The sequence below is a fragment of the Dasypus novemcinctus genome, chromosome 30 (assembly GCF_030445035.2).
Source record: "Dasypus novemcinctus isolate mDasNov1 chromosome 30, mDasNov1.1.hap2, whole genome shotgun sequence".
In the NCBI taxonomy this organism is placed as follows: domain Eukaryota; kingdom Metazoa; phylum Chordata; class Mammalia; order Cingulata; family Dasypodidae; genus Dasypus; species Dasypus novemcinctus.
Genome location: NC_080702.1, coordinates 38,460,505 through 38,476,167, shown reverse-complemented (window position 1 = coordinate 38,476,167; position 15,663 = coordinate 38,460,505). Strand labels below are relative to the sequence as shown.

The 15,663-nt window shown below is 36.6% G+C and overlaps 2 protein-coding genes across 2 annotated transcripts in view; both read right to left on the bottom strand.

The window, feature by feature from the left end:
• LOC131276812 (vomeronasal type-2 receptor 116-like) overlaps nucleotides 1-5,244 on the bottom strand; it is an 88,376-nt gene extending 83,132 nt beyond the window's left edge. Inside the window, exon 1 of the mRNA XM_058290385.1 lies at nucleotides 5,162-5,244. Within this exon, the coding sequence (XP_058146368.1) occupies nucleotides 5,162-5,244 (83 nt within the window). The remainder of the gene's footprint in view (nucleotides 1-5,161) is intronic.
• Nucleotides 5,245-12,263: 7,019 nt separating this feature from the next.
• LOC131276811 (olfactory receptor 7A5-like) lies at nucleotides 12,264-13,217 on the bottom strand. The gene has a single exon (XM_058290384.1). The coding sequence runs from the start codon at nucleotides 13,215-13,217 to the stop codon at nucleotides 12,264-12,266; it is 954 nt and encodes a 317-aa protein (XP_058146367.1).
• Between the last annotated feature and the right edge of the window lie 2,446 nt (nucleotides 13,218-15,663).

Genomic DNA, 15,663 nt, shown 5'->3' with positions numbered 1-15,663 from the left:
GGCATCATGAGTCATAGACATGGTAAAATCTTTAATTTGAAAGATGGCAAAGGTGCTAGAAGATTAGCCCTGCATGTGGAAGTAGAATCCATGAGGAGGAGCAGTCATGAAAGCTGGATTTTCCTGGTAAAAACATAAAGGGGTGTATCTTAGGTTCTGCTGATTCACAAACCATACTTTTAAGTACAGCAGCTTAAGTACTGCAGTGTACATCAGCTTCAGTGATGTACCCTGTGGTCACACCCATGCTGAACCACTTCATCGACAGTCTGAGGAATAAAGACATAAATGGGGCTCTGAAAAATTTCTTCGGATGGAAAATATAAACTGATCATTATTGCTTGGGTTAAGCAAGTGCCTGTGAATGAAGGACTCAAGGACATGCCCAGAGATTGTAATTCTCATACCAGAATATGAAGTTAGAAACTGTCTCTTTCTGTTCATTTCAGAGTTTAAGTATGTTGGATTTCAAGCTATGCCTTATATGTATGCCCCAGGTTATCCTTCCCCAATGCACACCCATTCCTGACACCCACACCAATGATCCTCTGTTGTGATCCAAAATTTCTTCAAAAATGAAGCAAAAAAATATGAAAATATGCCATGACATCCATGCTTTTACCCCGAGTAAATGTCTTCAAGTGTTGTGGTCCTATAAAAAACCATGCCACACATTCACTTATTTTATTGTACTCTGCCTTCTCCAGGAAAATGTCAGATTCAAATGAACAGAGATTTCACCTGTGTTTTCACAAAGATGTGAATATCTGAACATTAACAAAAAAAGAATATTTTAAGAAAATTAAAAGTTAAAAAATTAAAAGAATGTAAACGAAAATAACAGTTAAATATACTGGATTCAAAGACACTGTATTAAACAATAGAGTGGAAAATGTAAAACTAAAATCGGAAAGAAAACATGTACCATAACAGTAATATATTGACATTAACATGGTTCTAAATCAAAATTTAATTGACAAAGACCTGAGAATGAAAGTATATAAAAATACAGTTGTCTCAAATGCAAGGAGAAATTAGTGTCAAAAGTTATACTTTAAACTGCATAAATTGATATTCACATATTCTGATGAAAACATTAAAGGTGATCTTTACTTGAATGAAAAACAAGAATGCTTTTCAACTGATGACATAGTTGCTGCTACTTTTAAAAAAATCTAACCACAAAAAGAAAAATGGAACAATGAGAAAACAACATGGCAGTACATAAACAAGATGATTTATTAACACAAAAGATGCAGAAAAAAAATCTTTCTATGTTTGAAAAATAATGGGGGAGATGGACGAGGGAGCCCAGAATGGCAGGCGGGACAGGTGGCTCCAGAGGTGCCCAGGCGCCTGGAGAGGGGGTCCGGCTGCCACGGAAGACAAGGCCTTCAGCAAGGAGCCAGGCCAGTGGGTGGAGCACCTCAACCAGAACCAAGTGCGGCCCTGTGTGAGAAGGCTAAGGAAATTTTAACAAAATAATCAAATGTGCAAGAGTTTGACCCAGAAGCCTGGTCTTGGAGAACCTCATGTTACTTGGCGCACCCCAGACTACTTCCTGTAAATTACTCCTCAGAAAACCTGCCTTTGTATGTGGAAGTACACCCAGTTTTTAAAAATACATATATTTAAAATACATATATATATATATATATATACACACATATATATATATAAACTAACAGTAATCTATGTGTTTCTGTAACAAATTGTGATCTAGCTTGGCAATAAACCACATCATGGAACAAAACGTGCCGTACCAATGATGAGCATTTAGTGCAATTTGAGACTGAAATTCAGTACCACATTCTTCTAGATCAGTCTTAACACTTTGCCTGCTGTATTTGTAGTAACCATTTTTCTCTGTTTCTTGCTGTGGCCTGTAATTTTTTGGTTGGTGTCTTTACATCTGGCTTACTAGGTTATTTATTCTGTGTGCAGTTTTTCTTTTTAGTTTAGGGCTTCCTATCATTTCTCCCTTGCTGCTCGTGCAGTAGAAGCCAAGTATGGATTTGGTGCTGTAACCTGTGGAGGCTCAAGCTGCCCTCATTTCGCCAGGGATGAATGAAGTTCTTCCAACTTTCCTTTGCCAGGGATAGGGGCAGAGTCAGAGCTATGTGTAATAATCCACATGCAGGCCTAGACTGTAGCTACCCAGAAAGACTGATGAAGCTTCACATTCCTTTTTCTCCTACCTGGAGCAGGGATGGAGCTGCAGGTGTGGGAAGCAATCTAAGCAGAGTGGTCCTAAGATGACCACAGTTGCCCTGGTAGACTTCTGATTTTCAGTCTATGCCAGCCGAACTTCCCTGCAGTTACCTGTATAGACTGGTGCAGGGTTTCACAGCCTCCTCCCTGCCAGAGGCATGGTTGAAGCCAAGGCCAGCTGCAGGCTGATCTGAGTGAAAGAAACTGAGAAACTGTCAGCCCGCCTTCCCCTCAGGCTGTGGGCAGAGTCAGAATGGCAGCTAATGGCCTCTTTCTGACTTGGGCTGCTTCTCACCCCAGCTGTTCACTGGGTTATCTCTTGGCCAGCCAAGTCTACCAATCAGTAGCTGAAATTGACAGCCAGCTGTCTCCTTCTCCCACTTCTGGGAAATGGAGCTTCCAGTTGCTGTCACAAAGCATTTCCTCAGGATACTTGTGCTGCCAGAGTAGGACAATCACTGGCCTCCATGGCTTGGCCTGTAATTTCCTGGAGAGGCTGCCATAGGTCCCCAAAGTTTCCTCCCTGCTGGACATGGCACTGGGCCCAAGGCTAGAGCTGCAATCTGACCTGTATGGGAAGAAACCAACCCCCATCAGCACTAGGATGTTCAGGCCACTCTGATTTCCCTCATGCCAGATGCAGAGTTAGGATGGCAGATTCCAGCCTATTTCTGACCTGATCAGGCTCAAACCTTAGCCTTTCTCAGGATCATATTGTAGCCCACTGAATTCCCTCATCATAGCTGAAATTGGTGCCCAATCATCTCTCTCTCCCCCAATTTGGGGAAGTGGAACTTGTGGAACAGCTCCCGAGTTGGGTTGTGCCTCATTTGGAGGATGAGCACCGATTTCCGGGGTGTGGAGCATTTTACTTAAGAGTATTCTCTGCAGATGAGCAGTCTCCTCCCTCCACTCCCCCAAGGACATTGCAGGATGCTCTTCTGGCCTCCTGGAGCCTCAAAACAGGTGCTGCAGTTAGCTCCAGAGAGCTCTGGGTGTTTACAAATTGTCCTCTAGAAGAAGTTGACTCTAGAACTCCTTCCTCCACCATCATCTTGCTGGTTCTCAAAATATTTTGATTATACTAAAATCCATTGATTATACACTTTAAATAAATCACATGGTATGTGAATTTATCTCAAGACAACTTCTTCATATATTAATAACTGTGTAAGAATATCAGATATAGCTATGTACAGCAGGGAAGGGGGCACATTTTCTTGATTATTTGTTTGCTTGTTCTTTGTTTATTACTGTTATTTAAATAATGGAAAATGCCTTAGTACTAATTTATGTGGTGAATATACATGTATGTGAATTTACCAAATACTAATGTTTGTACACTTTGGATGAATTGTGTGCTTTGTTAAATTGATGAGTTTAAAAAAGCTTATGTCCACGGGTCTGTCCACAGCCCAACCTGTCATGAAAACTAAAGCCAATGATGGCGCACTTTGGATGTGTTGTACAAGACCAGGGCCATATCACATAATGAACCCATTGGTGAAAATTGGACGGTGGTTAACTGTATGTGTATGATAGTGTTCTATAATGAGTTAAAAAACATATACAATGCTCATATATGGTGTTAGTAATAGGTTGGTTTGTGGGAAAAATAATCCAAATGCTATGGACTATAAATAGCAGCAATATTATGTCAATGTTCTTTCATGATTTATAACAAATGAGGCACAACAATGTAAATTGTTGGTGGTAAAAAGATGTATGGGATCCATCTTGAATTGATGCCATACATTTCTTTATCACAGACAATTTACATTTTTGTGACACATTAGAGGAGGAATAGACATCACCATCCCAGGTCCACAGGATGGAGGAATAAATTATGGATTACAGTGGACTTACTGATATTCTACTATGGAACTATTGTGAGTAGTAATGGAAGAAATTGTATCATTGATGTGGAGAAAGTAGTCATGGTAATAGCTGAGGGTAGGGAAAGGGAAGAAGAGTTGTGATGTGGGGGCATTTTCACTACTTGGAGTTGTCCTAAGTGATATTGCAGGGTCAGATGCTGGACATTATATATCTTGCCATAACCTACTGAATGTAATTGGGAAGAGTTTAATCTACAATGTAAACTATTATCCATGTGGTGCAGCAGTGCTCCAAAATGTATTCACAAAATGCAATTAATGTGTCACTATGATAAAATAGGTTGTTGATGTGTGAGGATTAGGGTTAGGGAGGGTGGGGGTTTATGGGTACCTCTTATATTTTTTGAATGTATCATTAACAAAATAAAGAAATCATAGGGGAAAAAAAAAGAGGTGCATGGGAAACCTATATAATATACATGATTGTTTTGGTACCTTACAACTTCTCAAATAAAGAAATAGAAAATAATTTTGTAGTAATATTAAGATTTGGAGAACACTTTTAACCAATAACTAATCCATACATATTTCAAATTGAGTGCAAGAATGGAGAATATTTATAATGCTATATCTCTACATTTTCAGGATCATGGCTCCCTAATTCTTTATGTTTTAATAGCATTCTATAGTGTACCAAGTGTATACCCATCTCTTCTCCAGTGAAAAAGTTCTAGCTGGAATCTTTTGTTGTGGTGCTGAATTGCAAATTAATTTGCTTTATATCAGATGTTAATGTTAAGTGTTCTCTTTTTCTAAGGTTTGTGATGGCTGTGGGAGCATCTGTGCTGAAAAAGATACATATAGACCTTGTGTATCAGATTAATGACCTTTGGGCTTCTGTCTGTGTCAGCTCAATGCTGGTGTTGGAGTTGTGTGGTTATGTAAACTGGTAGAATTTTGTTGAGTTAAAACCCTCCCTTGCCATTGGCAAGAGGGTGAATTGACTATAAGACAAAACTGCAGAGTCTGGATGTTTGCACATGCTCTGCTGTCTTCTCCCTGGTCTGCCCCTTTGCCAGGGCTTGGGGACTGTCCATGTCCATGCTATGCACCTGGGTATGTTGGGGCTGGCCCCAGTCAGGGTGGCTGGATCCTCAGGAAGGGCAACGAACTTGAGTAGGTTCTTTACGCCCATTATGGCAGAAACCTGGAAGTGGGGTACGGCTTGCCCCTTTCCAGTGAGTCCACACCTTCTATTCATAAGCCACATTCCTATTTGACCAGAGTGCACATGACTGCCTGGAAGGGGGCAGGTAAACAAGATGCAGAGCATGATCAAATAAATGCAGTATGATGGAATTGGACTCAGAGGGGATCTCTTTTCACAAGACTTGCATGTTACTTTAATGGAATTGTAGTTGGTGCTGGGGTTTTAGATATATTTAGGGAATTTGAATCTCTGGACTGATAATATGACACCCAGGCCCAGAGCCTCAACAGACTTCAGCTCCTACACTTTGATTTATTGGACTTACCCCACTCAGCTAACATCGAGTTGAAGAAGGTCAACCACCACACCATGGAGCCTAGAGTGTCTACAACTGAAACCAGGAGGATTGCATCCAGTATCCATGTGGAATCTATGCCCCCACTTGACATAGATGTGCAATGGACAAAACCAATCCAATATCCACAGAGAAAATGTGGAATGGGTGTGGGAAGGGTAGCCATGGTGGCTGCTGGGTTTGGGGAATGGGAGGAAGAGATGAGATGTGGAGGCGTTTTCGGGACGAGGAGATGTCCTGGGTGGTGCTTCATGGACAATTATGGGACATTGTAGATTCCCCCAGGGCCCACTGGATTGAACGTGGGAGAGTGTGGGCTATGATGTGATCCATTGACTAGGGGTGCAGTGATACTCTGAGATGTACTTACCAGGTGCAATGCATGTGTCACGATGATGGGAGAGTGTTGCTGTGGGGGGAGTGGGGGGTGGGGGAGGTGGGGTTGAATGGGACTTCATATTTTTTTAATGTAATTTTAAAAAATAAATAAATAATTGGGAAAAAAAAATAAATAAATGCAGTAAAGTTCCCTCCCTAGGGTGTCAATGGCCAAAATAAATTTGCAATCTGCCCAGGTTCTTCTGCTTTTCTGAATATCTCTCTCTCTGTGAGACTATGTAGAAATGCTTTGAAATGTTTTAGAACTGTAAACTTGTATGAAGAAAGGAGGCTATTGCTTGAAACAACAGACCTCTAATCATTTGATAGCCTTTTTAATGGTCTGGCTGGGAACATCAGGGTTGTAAAACTACAGAGGAAAAAATCTGTTTGGCTTTTGTCCGTTGTTGGTGCCTAAGAATTCATGTTATGAAGTAATTTAAATATGAATCTTTAAATGCCAATACTCTCTTGCTGTTGAATTAAATATATAACTTGCAGATGAGAATTTGTTTCATTAGTAGGAAAAGGCAGAACTTCACAGAATTGTTACTAATAAAATTATTGTAACTTAATGAATAAAAGTATCCAATTCACCATACGGTTAAAACTTAATGAAAACTGTAACTAAGAGTTAATTTAAAAAATTATGTATTTATAGCCTGAACCAATTACTGTAAGCATAAATTCTAATCTAACCTTTCCTTCGTTTATGGTTTCTTCAAGTCTATCCTTATCCCTTGCCTTTGCTTATGGTTATTTCATAACAACTTCTGCCCCTATAATCTAGGGAAAAGCAGACGTGGGACATCCCTTTCTCCTGTCCTGCTGGTAGTGGTAACCCTGTTTTCTCTCATGATTCCAGGTGTGAACTAAATTACTGCCTGGTGAAATTCTTAGCCCTCAGGGTTGAATGACCACTGGAGTTTTATTATCTCCAAGGACTGGAAAATAAAAGGGGTCTCCTGCCTTGACTGTCACGGTTCCTTTGAGTGGCAATTCATAAGAGAAACCAATTTCCCTGAGGCTCCAATACCCTCTGTAAGTATACATAGAATTAGTCTTGTTGTTCATCCAAAATTCTGCTAAATTCAAGGTAAAATATAAAATTCTGAAACAAAAGAAAATGGTGCTAAAACATTGGGAACATTGTGGTTACAAGCCATTAGTTAAGAAACAAAATTCTTGTGCAAAACTGCAAACTGCATGGGCATAGTGGAAATTTAGGGGGAAAAAAACCTTTAGAAAAGTTGCAGTCACACTTGTTTTGTAAAAAAAATGAGTATTAAGTAACTAAGTTATGTTTCTGTGTCTAACTATTCACGTCTGCCTATTTGCTCATTGTTGCTTAACTATGCCATTATATAAGTGATATATATATATCTAGTACATGAACGGTATATAAAATAATGCAAATTATAAGCAACATTAATGAGTTGTTGTCTGTGTCTAACTCTATTTGTGTCTGCTAATTTGCTCTGTGCATATCTTCATACATGAAGATAATTATATCAAATTAACAAATGAAAATTCTTAAAAGAGATATATTCAAATTGTTAAAAGTTAAATATGCAGTTATTATTGTGAATAAATATTCCTGGGACCCAAATTAAACTAAGCAGGCTGGTCATATAAAAATCTGATTATAGAAACATTGGGAAAGGGCCTTCTCTTTACAAGAGCTTTGAGAGCTGAACTAGGTGTGCCAGATTAAAACCTATCTACTAGGCGGAGGAATTAAGAATCAGTTTGCCCTGTAATTCCCCAGTTTAAAACATTTTGACAGCCTTAAAATAAGGGTGATTTTGTTTCTGTTGCCAAAATTTCAATAAGTAAAGGAAGGTCCATAAAAGCTATGGAGAGATCTTTCCTGGATAATGATTAAACAAATTATATGATTATAATGTGTTTTGGAACCTGGTAGCCAGTATACTTTTAAAAGTATTCACAGTTTTAAAATTAAACAAAGAAAAGAGGTTGTAAAATTCTGCAAAGAAAAGAGAACTTTCCTTGCATAAACCATAATTGTTTCAATTTTATTTAGCTTGGGTGTAATCTCCTTAGTTTATAAATTACCCTATAAATAAATTAACATTATATGTACAAAATCTTTGGAGTAATGAAAATTGTAAGTTCATGTTAATGAAATTAAGCTAAGAAAAAAATTTGATGTGCTCTCTTAAAATAATAAAGTAAACTTCTTTGGTTGGTAATTGTAATTTAATAAGTTCACTTAAATGTAAGGTTGTGAGCTGCTATTCCAAGTTAGCAACCCCTGCTCTGTGGGCTGCTATTCTAAGTTAGCAACCCACGAGGACCGGGCGGGCTTCCACGGCTCGGCGGTGAGCCCCTAGGCCAGCGCGTAGGCCTAGGTTCTCCAGGCGTGGGGGACGCGCGGTAAAAACCACGGAGACAGCCTGTGAGAATGAGCTAGTCCAATTTATTGCGGAAAAACACTTGATTATATAAGGTCGGGTCAAGGGAGGGGTAGGAATTGGGGCGGGTAAACTACGGGGCGGTAGTGGATAGGCGGAACTGTGCAGGCAGCTATGAAGTAGGCGGTGATTAAGAAAGGGGGCAGATTATGAGTTGGCTAAGTGGACGGGACTGGCGGGAAGGATAGCAACGGCTGGAAAAGGGAGATAACAAAAGCAAGGAGGAGGGGTGAAGGGAGGCAGCAACATAAGGTAACTAGTCTATGTGGTTGTGGTCAATTATAAAGAGTTTGTAAACACATCTTCCAAATTGAAAACATTTAAATAGCTTTAGTTATAGAATTCACTGTCAACTAAAAACCTGGATTGGTATTGGTGGCAAAGAATAACTTTGTGATAATAAAACATGTCTGAAGGCCACTGTAAGGTGCATATTTAAGTAAACAGTAATGAAAAGTTATCTTGATTCTATTGGGAATCTTCCATTTTCATTTTAACAATGAAAACTTTTTTTTCCTCTATTAGTAAAGTAAAATTCCTATTATCTCCATGGTAATTTTGAATTAGTAAATAAAATAATTTGATACATATGATTGTTGTATTAAAATGTTTAAAATATATGAAAAACAAGGAATAAACTTTAGCATTGTCAACTCTTTCGTGCATTCGAACCAGACCTTGAATACATTGCAGGTTGCCTCTCCATGTGAGTTATTGGCTAGGCTTGTCACTGACCCGTCAAATAGAAATATTTGCTCTATCAGCCTCTTGTTATGCTCCTGAAGTTGACAAAAGCTATGCTGAAGTTTCAAGCTCATGCAGCAATCAACGAGGAGACAAAAAGTAATAGCTTTTCCAACAGCAGAACCCCCAGTTATACACTGGCACTTACTCATCCCTGAAGGCTGGGGTTCTTAACTTTTTTGTTCCATGAAACCCTTTGCTAGTCAGGTCAAACCAATGGATCCCTTAGTAAAACCACACTATACTGTATTGTTTAATAAGTATATCATGCCCACAACAACATCTTCCTACAAGAATAACATTTTTAAAAATTTTATTTAATTTCAAGATCATGGAAACTGTAGTGGTTTGATATTATTGATGAATTCCAAAAATAAATATTGGATTATGTTTGTAAACTGATCTTTTCCTCTAGACATATTAGATTATATTGGAGTCAATGTCCTTCTGTCAGTAGGGCATTGAGTACCCACCCTTTGGTGGGTGTGTACTCACAGATAAATGCCACGGCAAAATGCAGAGTTGAGGGTTCTTAATGTTGTGTTTTGACATTGGAGTTTGATGCTGAAGCCTTTAGTTGAAGCCCCAGGAAGTAAGTTCACAGAGGAAAGAGAAGCAAGACCCTGAAAGGGAGGAACGCAAGCAGCCTGAACCCTCGCAGTCTTCAGCAGCCATCTTGTTCCAACGTGTGAAAATAGACTTTGGTGAGAGAAGTAACTCATGCTTTCTGGCCTGGTATCTGTAAGCTCCTACCCCAAATAAATACACTTTTTTAAAAAACAACAACAACAACAGCCTTTTCTCCCTTTTTCTGGTTTGTGTCCCTGTCCTCCAGAACATGGAGAACAGGTAAGTATGGTGCCTATTAACCAAAACTTAAGGTAAGAATCCTACCACTACCTGATTGAAGAAAGGCAGCATATATCCATAGCCAACAAAGTCAGTGTAGTATTCTTGATTATACAGAGTTCCTAATTATAACAGAAGTATTGTCTTTCTTAGCTGGCCTGTTTTTCATTGTTTTCTATATTCCCATTATTGAAAAACATAATTCTAACTTCTTCAATAACATGAGTATGCAAGCTTACTAAATATTCTCTCAAAATTCTTTTTAAAATTACTTTCATTTTTAAAGAAGCTTTAGATTTCATAAATGTTACATAAAAAATATAGGGGATTCCCATATGCTCCACCCCTCACCTCCCACACTTTACCACATTAACAGTATATTTAATTAGTGTGATACATTTGTTACAATTGATGAACACATATTGAAGCATTGCTACTAACCATGGACTATACTCTAGATTATGGTTTACACTTTGTCTCACACAATTTTATAGGTTATGACAAAATGAATAATGACCTGTTTACATCATTGCAATGTCATGCAGGGGAATTCCCATGTCTTCAAAATGTCCCTGTATTACTCCTATTTTCACTCTCCCTCCCCTCAGAACCGCTGATGGCAAGTGTCTTTATATCAATGATAAATATTTTCCATTGATAGAATAATAAGCCTCTCATAGAATAATAATGTCTACTTATTATAATAAACAGTGGACTAAATTCAAAATTCTTAAAAAGGTTTTATTTAGAAAGAAATTTCTGCTTGAAAATAAAGCTTTAATATAAACTATTTTATACAAGAACTGATTGCAAAATAACAGTCTAGAGTGTAGCATTCTGGGAATTGGTACATCAAAATCTTAGGAGTGACAACACCAAAGACACAATTTCCATGGAATAAATGTACATGATTGTGTTTGCATAAAATGATTCACAATATATCGTTTGCAGTAACATCTAAAGACTGTGCCTACAAAAGATTTTGACAAACTGACTTGTTTATGTGATAAATGATTTTACTGAGAATCCTAAACCAAGTAATATGGAATAAGATGGACCTCTTACTTGCACTGGAGAGAATTCCAGATGGCAATAAAAATCTGAGAATTTCTAATTTTCAGTTTATGGTGCAATCAAAACAGCCATTTTATAAGACCACATGAATGAAATATCTTTCTCTGAGAATTGCAGTTCTGATGTGTGCATGACTCACATCTGAGTCTGAAACTCTATGTCAACAAATTAAAATTGAAAATGAATTCACAGCTTTCCCAAAGAATGTGAATTGAATACAAATACATAAATAATTATTAATATTTTAATAAATGACCATTAGCTCAGAGAAATCAGTAATTCCAAAATGCCACTCTGGTTTGACATTTTTACTGATGGCAAATAAATCCGTTGATGAAAGAATTCATCTTAGTCTACCTCAGAAAGAAAATAGTACATCTGCACACACAAAAAATGAAACTATGCTCCAAAATGTGAGTTAAATTATAGAATAAGATATAATATGAAATGTTATTAAAAGCACACACGTTTCTTTTTATGATCTGTAAGTTTGGATTATTATTATACGGAGTGCTGAAAGATATTTCCAGATAACATCCTTAACTATGAAAATAATTTTGAAAAGGCAACCTTAAGCCACTAGAAGTCTGATAGAAATTGAGACAATCATTTTTGAAGAATCAGGGATTGTGTTGTTGGTTACAACTTCACGAAACTTATGATTCAGAATGTGCATGAGAAAGGCACATATTAGAGATGGAATGTGGATTATTGTAAACCAGTCAGATGATGTCTCCAGTTCAGGATGTAACCTCTTTCAGGAACCAATGAACAAAAAACCTTGATAGCTTGCACACAGCCTTTGCTATCAGAGCTTATTCTTCACTAAAGCCATAAAAAACAAGCAGTTTCTTTCATCTGGCAAGGACTGCAGTATATCTTCATCCCTCCAGCACCTGCAAGATTTTCATATATGGAATAAACTGAATGAAATATTTTACTGCTGAAAATCCAGGCAGCATTTTCTCCCTTCAATCTTGATTCCAGGAAGTACAATGAGAGAACATATGTTGTAAAATAAATACAAAAGAAACAGTTGTCCTTGGTATATAAAAATTACAGAAGTAGAAACTTTTAATTAGGCAAATAACAGATTATTTCTGTATGAATTTATAAACAACCAAGATTATCATCTTTTATTGTTTGACCTGTTAATCATGAGCAATTTTCTAAACTTGAGACAAGAGTCCTTTTATATAGAGAAAGCTTCTAAGTTTTCTAAAGGCAAGCTTCATGTCCTTGTTTCTAAGACTGTAGATAAAGGGGTTCAGCATAGGAATGACCACCATGTACATCACTGAGGCTATTGCATTTGTCCTTGAGTTTTGGGAAGCAGTAGAGCTAAGATACACTCCAAGGCCTGTACCATAAAACAGGGTTACTACTGAGAGGTGAGACCCACAAGTAGAAAATGCTTTACACTTGCCCTCAGCTGCTGAAATTCTTAAAATGGAGGATATAATCTTAGAGTAAGAGAAAATGATCCCAGTGACTGGAATAAAACCCACAAGTCCAGATGCAATATATGTCACTAAGTCATTGAGGAAGGTGTCAGAACAAGCAAGTTGGAGTACCTGATTAAGCTCACAGAAAAAGTGGGGTATTTCCAACTCTGTACAAAAAGACAATCGCAAAACCATTAAGCATTGTAAAAGGGAGACCAAGACACTCAATAACCAGGATGCAAGCAGCAGGAGGGCACAGACACGTGAGTTCATGATGACCATGTAGTGCAGGGGGTGACAGATGGCCGCGAAGCGGTCATAGGCCATCACAGTCAAGAGGGAGTTATCTAACTGAAAAAACAGTATGTAAAAATACATCTGGCTGAGACAGTTTTCAAAAGTTATGTTTTTTCTTTCTGTCTGGATGTTCAGAAGCATCTTTGGGACAGTCGTGGAAGTGAAACAGATATCTGCAAAAGACAGGTTGGAAAGAAAGAAGTACATGGGTGTGTGGAGGTGGGAGTCTGAGATGATGGCCAGGATGATGAGCAGGTTCCCTGTGAGTGTGACCAGGTACATGAACAGGAACAGTCCAAACAGGAGCGGCTGCACGCCAGGATCTTCAAAAAAGCCCTGGAGGGAAAATTCTAAAATATATGTTTGGTTCACTGTTTCCATGTAGGTGATGAAATTCCTAAGAAAGGTATCAGAACAATGAAAATTTAGCGAAATAAAGTAATCATAAAATTATAATAAATGGCATGATTTGTTTCAAAGCACCTTAAGTTGATATTTTTATAGATTTATATATATTTAATTTACTTATCTAAAAATTTCAGGGAAATCAAATGCTCCTGCTTCTCCTTGATACTTTTGCTGACTAGACATTTGTGTCCATAATGGAAAACACAGTGTCCAGGTAATATTTTGCACTGCAGATTCTCTCAGACTTTATTTTAATCAACAGACCAAATGACCAGATTTTTCATATGTTGTGGCAAAATAGTGAAGAAGAAGAATGAAGTTGCAGGAACTACATTGCCTGATTGTAGCCCTTAATTTATAAACACAATAATTAAACAGTATCCTCTTGATGTAATAGACAAAAACAATAAAATAGACATGGATGTGTTCAACAATATTTCACAGAGAACAAGGACAATTTGATTTAGACAGTATGGTCTTCTCAAAAAATGGTACGGTAACAATAGGATATACTCATGCCAAACAAATTGAACTTAATCATAGATTGTAAATATTTCATAAAAATTAAATCAAAATGAATCATAGCACTTAAAAGTAAAATGTATGCTAAAATTTCTAGAATAAACATATTGAAAATCTAGGGGCCAATTGTGTTTTAAAGAATTTTAGATAGAGCACCAATAGCATAGTCCATGAGAAAAGAATATTTTTAAGTTGTTTTATTCAAATATAAAACTTCTGTTCAGTGCAAGATATTGATAGGTGTTAGAAAAGAAAGTCTACCAAAGTGGAAAAAAAATAATTACAAAACATGTGTGTTACATGATTTACATCCAAATATACAAAGAAGCCTTAACACCACAAAATAAGAAAGCAAATACTGAATTAAAAATTGTCAAAGATCTGAACAGAATCCTAATCTAAGAATATATACACTTCCCAACTAAGCATACAGAAAGCAGCCCTAATCTGCCTCTGGGACTGTTGAGACTGTACCTGAGAAGGGAGGTGGTGCTCCAATATGAGAGGCTCTGATTTTATCAAAGTCCAGTGAAGGAAAATGTTTAGCATGAATTATTTGAATCTGTCATTTTTATTATTAAAATTTTAGACATATGGGCATTTATTCTGGAGAAATAGGGCAAAACCACTGTTTGTAAGATCTGTCTTTCAGATGAAACATAAATTTAAATGGTAGCATTACTAAGAGTATTTGACTATGCTTTGAAAAGTTATGGTTTATAATTAAGATTAGAATTCTGTGTGAAATGGTTTTGATGTGGAGATTTAATTTAAACCAAATACATGGATCAATATACATTAAAGGCCCAAGCTGAAAAGCAAATTCTTGAATATCAAATAAGTTGATCAGTGTTATAAAAATGTTGACTCTGACATTTATTTAATGATAAAGGAACTAGTTGATTGATTTCTATGCTAGAATTATACTCTCTTTATTTCTATTTATTTACTCTGTATTCATTGCTTCTATAGAATAAGTTTTTCACAGGGTTAAATGTGGTTTTACTGTATATGGACACTTAGAAAGTTCAGCGAAAAAAGTATGCAATTATGAAAATTCCACAGTTTCTCTTAATTCTGATTTGTGCTTAAGTTTATAGCTTTAAAAATGTTATAACAATGGTAGTTGGTATTTGTTAGATGTGTGAACTACTGATAAATGTCACAATGATGCTTTTATTTTTTAATTATTATTGTAAGTAGGAGAGCTGTTACCACAAGTGAGTCAGTTTTGAAAAATGTGCATTTTTTAAAGAACAGCTTTTACAGATACATCATAATAAATTTTACAGCCACATAAAAATAAAGGATGGTGGTGTGGGAGAGGGAGGAGTTACATGGTAATACCTCAAACATTTGATTTAATTTTTCTGTACTCTAAAACCTCTTTAAAAAGAAAGTTCATTATATATTTTTAAAAATTGAAAATAATAATAATAGTCATCTTTTTGACAGCTATTTCAAGAAGTTAGTTTTGCCTGACTTTGAATATTATTTGCATGGGATTATACAATAACCATTGACAGAGACCTGCTTCTCTCCTACACATTATGCCTGTGAAAAGATTCATTCAGTTTGTTGATATTTCTTACATGTGTTATAAGTGTGATAAAAGTCACAACATTGCTTTTATTTTTTATTATTACTATAAATATTATTAGTATAAATAAATTTTTATTACTATAAATAATAATTTCTTCATTATTGCTATAAATTACTATAAATATTTTTTATTATTACTATAAATATAATTTTTTTATTATTACTATAATTCTTACAAGTGAGTCATTTCTTAAAATGTGCATTTTTTAATGAATGGCTCTTACAGATATATCATAATAAATTTGACAGGGACATTTTAAAATAGGGAGGTTGTATGGGAGAGGGAGGAGGTACA